Source organism: Myotis davidii, unplaced genomic scaffold (genome assembly GCF_000327345.1).
Source record: "Myotis davidii unplaced genomic scaffold, ASM32734v1 scaffold638, whole genome shotgun sequence".
Lineage (NCBI taxonomy): Eukaryota > Metazoa > Chordata > Mammalia > Chiroptera > Vespertilionidae > Myotis > Myotis davidii.
Window position 1 is genome coordinate 17,466 of NW_006289391.1, and position 10,069 is coordinate 27,534.

The window sequence follows — 10,069 nt, forward strand, 5'->3', positions numbered from 1 at the left end:
TGTTTCCTTTAATCTGGGAGAAGAGGAAGAACAGAAGGGAATCGTTTATCACCCCACATTGCTTTTCCAGGGGGGGCGGGGGCAAGTATGTGTGTGCTCATCGCAGAAGCAGAACTGGCATGCCCTTCTCCGTGTCTCCTCCCGAAGACAGAGATTGCAGATTGGTGGCCACAGGCCAGATTCACAAGATAGACAGCTCCGTGAGCTGTCGGCATTTAAAACTGTGCGTTTTACCTAAACATCTGGATTTGGACTTTCGAAAAATGCAAACGCTGGTATCCATTTCCTGCATGGCAGCAATTGGCTGCAGTTAACAAGGAACCCCTTGACTGTTCTCCGGAAAGGAACCCCTCACATATTATAGATGCAAAGGTGTTCATGCCCGGCAGGCCTCCCCCACGGTGGCCTTGCCCAGCCCTGTTCACAATCCGGGTTCCCATGGAACCCCAGTGGCCCTCCCCCTCCCAGCCGCCAGTCTACCTTGCAATGTTGTTGGTGATCTCATGAACCTCCCTGATCAGCCTGTACTGGGCCATATCTCGACACAGCTCCACATTAGGCCGGCACGTCCTGGTCCCCAGGCGTGTATGAGCCACCTTGGCAGGCCCTTCTTGGTCCAGGATGGCTTTTTCAAGAAATTCAATGTTTTTCTCCTGGGAAGCAATCTCTTCCATGACCTTACAGAAAGGATTGGAGTGGGTGAGACCAGGTTGTGCTCCTCAAAACTCTATAGCAGACACTCTTAGGAGGTCTGTTGGGATCATGTAAGCTAGGAAGAGGGGACCTCAGATTTCTACCCAAGCAGGGCCCAGAATGAGTCTGATCTCTCTTCCCTACAGCAGGGATTGCTGGTGAGCAAGGCAACCCACCCAACCTTAGAACCTCGTAGATGGAGTGGGCATGACTGGCATTGTTCCCGCATCTCCTTCCCAAATGCTGGGAATTCCCTGGAGGATGCCCTCAGTAAAGGCTGGAGGCTGCCTGTTCACCTGGGTAGTAAGTACCGTGTATGCTGAGTAGATGGCCGCCTATTTCCATCAACCCACCCACTAGCACCCATTCTGCTCCCTAGCAGCCTGAAGTGTGAGCAGTTCAATACTGAATTTTGCTGATTTCTTTGAAGGTGGCTTTGTGCACAGAAAAGATTACTTGGACGTTACTTGGGTTTTTAGATTAATATTTAACTAGCTTAAATTTTTGTGTCATTCTTAAACTTAAAATAAATCTTTACATCATAGAATTTTCTAAACATACACAAAAATAGCTGATATAATGAACCTGAGGTACTCATCAATTTAATCAATGATCGATACATGGCCAATCTTGTTTCATCTATAAACCCCTCTCCCCACCCCTGCCCATCAGCTTATTTCAAAGCAAATCTCAGGTATTATATCATTCCAGTCTTAAATACCTGAGGATGTATTTCTAAGATATAAGGATGCTTTTATTGTCTTTTAACATAATGATAGTACCTTCTTCTCTCTCACAAACACACTCAGATTTCCCTGATTGTCCGTTGGTTTATTCAAATTAGAATGCAAATGAGGTCCACACATTGCATTTTGTTTTCTTGAGCCTTTTCTTAACATTTCTTAAGGTTTTCTTAAGTTCAGCCCTCTGAGAGTATACTATTTTTAAATTTAGCAAATGTTAACAATCACTTTAAATTGACTTTGACTAATAGTTGCTCCAACTTCAAGCCTTGTTAAAATCCTCCAAACACTTATTTAAAGCAGCATTTGTAAATTTGATATATACCATACAGTTTTTATAAATTTGATATAAAACTTTTAAAAACTACCTGAGTCGTCTTAGCAAACAAGGCTTTCTGCAGTTCTTAAAAGACCTTGTTAATCTAGTAAACTAATAAAAATGATTACTCTTAAATTCTCAAATACTTTAACACTGTCTTCAAACTTAAAATTTCAACTAAAATCATAAGGCTAAATTACTTAATGACAAATTTTGTTATGATATTTTTAAAACAGGCCAAATTTTCTTAAGTTTTACAAATACTTAAAATATACTAAGTGCACAGATTCCTTCAAACAAAACCACCAATACCATGGGTTAGATCAGGAGTCAGCAAGCTGCAGCCTAGGGGCCAAACGCGTCTGGTTTGGTACAGGCTGCTTTTGTACAGACTGAAATAAGAATGTTTTTTTTAATTAATGGACTTGAGTTTTTTGTTTGTTTTAATCTTCACCTAAGGATATGTTTTTGTTTAGAGAGAGAGGAAGAGAGAAAGAGAGACATATCAATCGGTTGCCTCCCTTACGGGGATCGAATCCACAACCTCTGTATGTGCTCTGACTGGAAATAGAATCTGCTACCTTTTGGTGTGCCGGACAAGGCTCCACACAACGAGCCACCTGGCCGGGGCTATGGACTTTAGTTTTTAGAGCAGTTTTAGACTTTCAGCAAAATGGAACAGGAAGTATAGAGTTCCCATATACCCTCTCTCCCCCCAACACAGATTCCCCTGTTATGAGCATCTTCCATTAATGTGGTACATTTGTTAGAACTAAGGAACCAATATTGTCTACATTATTATTAACTAAAAGTTCATAGTTTACATTACGGTTCAATCTTTGTGTTGCACATTCTATGGATTTTAACGAATGTATGCCATGTATCCACCGTTACCGTATCATACCGAGTAGGTTTCATTGCCCTAACAAACCCCTGTGCTCCTCCTTTTCATCCCTCCTCCCCACCCCCATCTGAAGCCCTGACAACCAGAGCCTTTTCACTGTGTCCGGGTGTCATGTAGTTGGAATCATACAGTCTGATTCATGCAGTATGAATTTCAGATTGGCTTCTTTCATTTAGCGATACGCATGTAAGGTTTCTCCGTGTCCTTTTGTGGCTCGAAAGCTCATTTCTTGTTATCACTGAATAATATTCCATTGTATGGATGTAGCACAGTTTGTTTACCCATTCATCTATCAAAGGACACCTGGTTGCGCCCAAGCTTTGGCAATTATGAATAAAGCTGCTCAAAACTCATATGCAGATTTTTGTGCAGACCTAAGTTTTCAAGCCGCTTAGGAAAATACCCAGGAGTGAGCTTGCGGAATCATATGCGTCTGTTTGGTTTTGCAAGAAACTGCCAAACTGTCTTCCCAAGTGGCTGCACCATTTGGCACTCCCGCCAACAATGAGCGTGCCTACTGCTCCACACCCTCGCCGGCGCTTGGCGTTGTCAGTGTTTTGGATGTTCTGTGGGTGTGTAGTGGCATCTCGTTGCTTTAATTTGCAATCCCTGAGGACCCAGCCTGTGGAGCCTCTTTTCATATGCTTCATCTACATATCTTCTCTGGGGAGGTGCCTGTTTCCATCTTTTGTCTGTTTTTCTATTGGGCTGTTTGTTTTCTTATTGTTGAGTTTCAAGAGTTCTTCCTCTATTTTTGGATAACAGTGCTTTATCTGTGGCTTGTCTTTTTTAGTCTCCTTTTTAAAAAAAAGTGGGGGGAGTGGGGAGTACTTTTTTTTTTTTATTGTCTAAAGTTTTACATATGTCTCCTTTTTCCCCAATTGACTCTCCCACCCCCAGCCATTTCCACCCCGGGCAAGCCCTCACCGCCCCAGTGTCTGTGTCCATTGGTTATGCTAATATGCATGCATACGAGTCCTTTGGTTGCTCTCTAAAGGGGGTTGGGGGGTATATTTTTAAATAGCTGAAAGAATCAAAAGAAAAATAATATTTCATGTCATCTGAAAATTACATGAAATTCAAATATTGGTGTCCACAATGAAGTTTTATTGGAGCACAGCCATGCTCATTCATCTGTATGGCTGCTTTTAAACTACAAAGTCCGGGTTAAGAAGATGAGACAGAATGTATGTTACACTCTCAGTGCTTTGCACTGTTGTCCGGATGACACGGTTGTAACGACAGCTTCCCGCACGCTACAGTATCCCCGGGCAGTTTTTAGCACCAGCACATACCCATCATGTCAAAACAAGGAAACCAGGCTTCCTGCGGTGCACTTTAAGACCTAGTGAAGTGTAGATTTTGTTCCGTAGACAGCAAAGCACTGTGTTTATCACGCAGTGACGCTCAGCTGTGCTGAAAGAACACGGCATGCATCATTACCAGGCCGCGCACCATCATGACAGCCTCAACTCACAGGAAAGCAATGATCAGAAAAATCAGACATTTCAAACAGAGTATCTCATCACCGCAGAATCTCTTCACAAAAATGAAAAGGAGGCTGCAATCAAAGTCAGGTTCCCAGTGTCTCGTTTGTCAGCCAAGCACGGAAAGCCACGTACTGATAACAGATTAATTAAAACATGCTGGTTGCCGCTGAGGAAGGGTGTCCAGAGAACATACAGTTGTGTGTTAGTCTTTCTGCAAAAACAGCTGCTTGACGAGTTCAGGACCCTGGGAACAGCATCAACAGCTAATGAAAAGCAGGGCGCACGAGGCGGGGTGGTCTCCTTGCTCTTCGCCAGCTGGCAGGAGTCCTGATGCTGCTCGGGTGTTTATTCCAGGAATCGGTGCTGAGTTTGAAGGGACTGAAGGACCAGCCTCCACGAATGGCCGTACGAAGTAACGAGAGGCAGGGACATTTTCAGAAAGTTGAGAAAACACTAATTCAACACAACCCGAGGTGGGATCTGCTAAGAAGTGCTGTAGCTGAGGACGGTACACATGTGTGTGGAGCAGAAGCAGCTTAATTGAACATATTCACAGAAGTGGAGAAAATGTGAGCTCTTTGCAGCTCTAATTATTATTCACCAGAAAAGTACTTCACAGAAAAGCTCTGAATCCATCAAGTGTCACTGAACCAGCATCATCAGCCGTGGACTTCATGAGCTCTCATCGTCAGTTCTGTGAATTTTTGCCAGAAACGGAAGCTGCATATCCTGACTTGCCCTTCCCCTCAGCAATCGAATGGTTTATCGGCGGTGAAATTTTCTTGTGATTTATTTTGAGCTCAGGGCCATGGTTGAAACTTTTCTGAACAAGAATCACTCCCTTCCCCCACGAAACTACTAACTGAATAGGGCCCTGGCCGGTGTGCTCAAAGGTTAGAGCATCGGTTCTCAACCTGTGGGTCGCGACCCCTTTGGCGGTCGAATGACCCTTTCGCAGGGGTCGCCTAAGACCATCCTGCATATCAGATATTTACATGACGATTCATAACAGTAGCAACATTACAGTGATGAAGTAGCAACGAAAATAATTTTATCGTTGGGTCACAACATGAGGAACTATATTTAAAGGGCCAGAAGGTTGAGAACCACTGAGTTAGAGTGTCGTCCCACACACCAAAGGGCCTCGGGTTCAATTCCCAGTCATGGGCACATACCCAGGTTTCAGATTCGATCCCCGGTCTGGGCTCATGCGTGAGGCAATCGATCAATGTTTCTTTCTCACATAGATGTTTCTTTCTCTCTCTCTCCCTTCCTCTCTGGAATCAATGAAAAAAAATGTCCTTGGGTGAGGATTAAAAAATAATAATAATAGCCCTAACTGGTTTGGCTCAGTGGTTCTCAACCTTCCTAATGCCGCGGCCCTTTAATACAGTTCCTCAGGTTGTGGTGACCCCCAATTTCATGTTACACATTGAACATAATTAAAGCATATGATCAATCACAAAAACAATATGTAATTATATATGTGTTTTCCGATGGTCTTAGGCGACCCCTGTGAAAGGGTCGTTCGACCCCCAAAGGGATCGCAACCCACAGGTTGAGAACCACAGGGATAGAGCGTCGGCCTACGAACTGAAGGGTCCTGGGTTTGAGTCCAGTCAAGGGCAGGTACCTTGGTTGCGGGCACATCCCCAGTAGGGAGTGTGCAGGAGGCAGCTAATCGATGTTTCTCTCTCATCTATGTTTCTAACTCTCTATCCCTCTCTCTTCCTCTCTGTAAAAAAATCAATAAAATATATATTTTTAAAAAATAATAAATAAAACACTGAATAGCTTTGCAAATTAATTTTTGCTGCAGACTTAGTAATAATATATCTTTTTGGTTGTTGTTAATCCTCACCCAAGGATATTTTTCCATTACTCTTTAGACACAGTGGAAGGGAGGGGGAGAGACAGAGAGAGATAGAGAGAGACACCAATGTGAGAAAGACACACCACTTGGTTGCCTCCCGCATTGAGCCTGCAACCGAGGCACATGCCCTTGACCGGAATCGAACCCAGGACCCTTCAATCCGTGGGCTGACACTCTATCCACTGAGCCAAACCAGCTCGGATGGAATAATATATCTTAATGAATCCCACCTGCAATCAGAAAGCAAGCGCACACTCACATGCAAAGCTTACACTGCAGTAAAGTCATTTCAACAACGAACGTGGTTTGAATCACAAGTCTTGCCAAGCTGTGCTGTCAAAATCAAAACAAGAAGCGAGACCTCCATTCCCACACAGATGTGCAGCAGACGTATTTTCCAAGTGCCAGCAGTGGTGGTTGTTTTTTGTTGGGGTGGGGGGGGGGGGGGGGAGGGGCACCTCAAAACAAGTGCAAAGGAAATTTCCATATTTTGAAATCCACTTAATTGTGCAATTGAGGAGCTTCTGCCTACCCTTCAACAGCAACTGATTAATCCGAAATGTAATGACATGCTAACAGGCCAGCATCAGGAAAAGCAGCTAAACAGAATTCTCAAATGCCTTCCAAGCAATGAGTGTATCCAATTAAAATCATGTGCTCACAGATCGTTATCAGTACTTGGCAGCACTATTTAAATGAAAAGACATTTCCCAAGATGAAATATATAAAATCTCATTACAGAACAGCATTCACAGATGAACATTTGCAACAGATTTTGATAGGAAATACGATCACAGTATAACCTTTGATTGCACTCTGGCTTGTCCTGCTCATCGCATAAATGCATCCTGACAACCAGGCTCCGGGTTCCAGGAGGGCGAGGTATGAACGCGGCAGGAGGACAAGGCTTTGGAGCTGAGCAGGCCAGGGCTCTAGTTCCAGGCTGCCCCTGTGCACCTTGCCGCCTGGGGTCCCTTCCGCCCTCTGCATCTCACCGTCAGTAAACGGCCAGGGTCGGGCCAGGTTACAGGTGAGGCTCGAAGTTCAAAGAGCTTGAGGGCTTGAGGGCTCGGCAGGCGTCGCTCGGCTGGCCTGTCACTGGACTGGATCTGGGCCCACATATCCAAACCTAGCACATGTTCCACTAGCCTCAACTTCTCAGTGGCCCTGAGTTTATCCCGTGGGATGGTCACATATGCTCAGGACGCAGGGGTCCTTGCAGTTAGGGAGGTATACTGGAGCGGGCTCAGGTGGGCTCTGCTGGTTAAGTATTCGGGAGCTTGGCCAGACCATCGTTAACTAGGTAGCTTCAAATCAACTGTGATGAAAGTGTTTACACCATGGAGACCTACAGATTCAGCAAACTGGGGACTTTATTAAATTTATTCCATCATCTTTTATTCCAACATAATATTCATTTTTTAATTTAAATTCTTTATTCTTTAAAGTGTGACATATGTCTCCTTTATCCCCCATTGACCTCTCCCTGGCCATTCCTCCCACCCGTCCCCACCCCCCACCCCAGCACATGCCCTCACCACCCCCACTGTCTGTGTCCATGGGTTACAAACTGAGGACCTTATTTTTCTGAGAGCCAGTTACCAGCACACCACTGGAAAACTGAGATGGACAGCCAGCCAGAATCCCGAAGTTGCAGCTGGGTTGGGAGAAATTGGGTGCGTTCAACTTAGAGAACTTCAGGGTCATCAATGATGTCTGAGACCATGCAGTCCATCCCCATATTTCACATAAGGAGAAACTGAGGCCCAGAGGGAGGAGACAGCCTGTTCTTTGCAGTAATAAGTGGCAAAGGAGCCCAGGGTGGGTCCAAGTCCCACTCCAGTCCCCAAACCCCAAACCCTGCTGCTAAAATGGAGAGATGTGGCCAAAACCAATTTGCCTCAGTGGATAGAGCGTCAGCCTGCGGACTGAAAGGTCCCAGGTTCGATTCCGGTCAAGGGCATGTACCTTGGTTGCGGGCACATCCCCAGTAGGAGATGTGCAGGAAGCAGCTGATCGATGTTTCTCTCTCATCGATGTTTCTGACTCTCTATCTCTCTCCCTTCCTCTCTGTAAAAAAAAAAAAAAAAAAAAATCAATAAAATATTTTTTAAAAGAATGGAGTGATGTGAACCACCCTGACTCCTTAGTTAACCCAAGATCACAAGCGCAGAAGGCAGCAGCCTGGCCCAGAGGCCAGTCCAGGCTTCCATGGGGAAACCTTCGCAGGGGCTCTTCCGTGTTCCCTGCAGGGAGCTCACCTTGGCCAAATGACCAGCCAGCTTGTCCCTGGCGTCCTTGGTGTCCTTCAGCCCGTTGCTCAGAGCCGTGTCCACCACGTCGCATTGCTTGCGCAGGTCGCTGGCCGTCTGGGACAGGACTCGGTCCACCAGGGACTTCAGCATCAGGGAGTTGTTCCGCTGCTTGTCAGCCTTCTCCACGTTGGTGTTGGAGAAGTCCAGCCAGTCTTCCAGGCTCACGGAGCTGAAACAGACCCGGGCATTCGTTCACGGAGGATCTGGCCTGGGAAGGGGGGCAGGGAGGGGAGGGGACGAGCTCCTGGAAAACCCCCTGGAAGCTAACCCGACCTTGACCACCAGAAGCACCTAGAACAAGCATGTCAAACTCAAAGGCGCACACGGGCCAAATAAACAAGGTTTAAGTGTATGTGGACCACACAAAAACAAAAGCTCCCATTTTCATAGAAACGTAGGTTTATTTCAATAGAGACATGCTGAATGCAAAGGGCTGCAATAAATGAGTCATCGTTAACATAAAATAATAGAACATTTTCATAAAAATTAATATTTTTTCTTGAACATAAACTTACCAGACAACTGAATAACTGCACAGATTAATAAACCTATTTTTCTTGTTCTCCGAAAGCGAAATATTTCCTGTTGCGCACACCAAACAAGTCAGTCCAAGACTAATGATGTGGCAATCCGCTGCTAAAATATTTGCTGCTAGTATTAGTGGAGCAAAATGGTGCGCCTGCATGTGAGGCGTGTAAGGGAAATGAATGCAGCACAATGATAGTAATCAGTCATTAGTGAATGTTACAGTTCATTATTAATAATTATGTATAACCAGATATTGTAAAAATTAAGTTATGAAACTTTTATGACAAAGTTTTTTACATTATGTTACATTGGCTGGGCCACAAAAATATTCGTCGTGGGCTGCATGCGGCCCACAGTCCGCGAGTTTGACATGCTTGACCTAGACTGTTTCTTCATCTCCAGGCAGAGCGAACAGTGGTCTGTCAGTGGCAAGAGATGTCACTTTGGGGAAACCTACCTATTCTGTGCCTAGCAATGCGCTGGCATTTTATAGACATTCACTCATTTAATCCTCATAAGGGCCTAGTGAGCTAACTTCATAACCCCATTTTACAGAGGAGGAAAACTGAGGCTCAGAAAGAGGCAGTAACTTGGTCAAGATCACACAGATAGAGATAATCTGAGCACTGAAATAAACAATGATAGTAACAGATTCTAACACACTGAATAAAATAGGATACCCTGAGTCCATACTGATATCAATAAATCGCTAGCTTGATAAGGGACTGCTTTATATAACAACACTGATGAATCTCAAAATAATGTTGATTGGAAGAAAAGTGACAAAAATAGATAGTATATGATGCGACTTAATAATTGTAAAAGCAGGCAAACCTATTGGAAGTCAGGATGTGGTCATCTTTGCGGAAGAGTGGGGGGTATTGGCCAAGAAGGGACAGGATGGGGGTTTCCGGGTGGCGGTAATGTTTCATCTCTTGACCTGGTTGGTGGTTTCATGGGGGTTGTTCACTGTGATTAGCCTGCTGCTGGGATGATGTGCTCGGCCGACCGGCCTGCGCAGCACGGGGGCACTGGGTAGCAGGGTGGAGCACAGCGTGGCTGGGCCAGCAGGCGGGGACCCACTCACTTTGGTTCAACCCTCACGACATTCTCAGCATATCTGATGTTTGGCGAGTTGTTGTTGAGTGAGAAGCAGATATCATCAATGGTCAGGGCCACAAACTTGTCTTTCAAATCCTTTTCG

The 10,069-nt window shown here is 45.1% G+C and overlaps 1 protein-coding gene across 1 annotated transcript in view; it reads right to left on the reverse strand.

Moving 5' to 3' along the window:
- Positions 1-10,069, reverse strand: part of TEKT1 (tektin 1) — a 21,287-nt gene that overhangs the window by 234 nt on the left and 10,984 nt on the right. Inside the window, 4 exon segments of the mRNA XM_015562440.1 lie at positions 2-13; positions 481-677; positions 8,284-8,506; positions 9,953-10,069. The exon segment at positions 9,953-10,069 is cut by the window's right edge and continues 31 nt beyond it. Of these exon segments, the coding sequence (XP_015417926.1) occupies positions 2-13; positions 481-677; positions 8,284-8,506; positions 9,953-10,069 (549 nt within the window).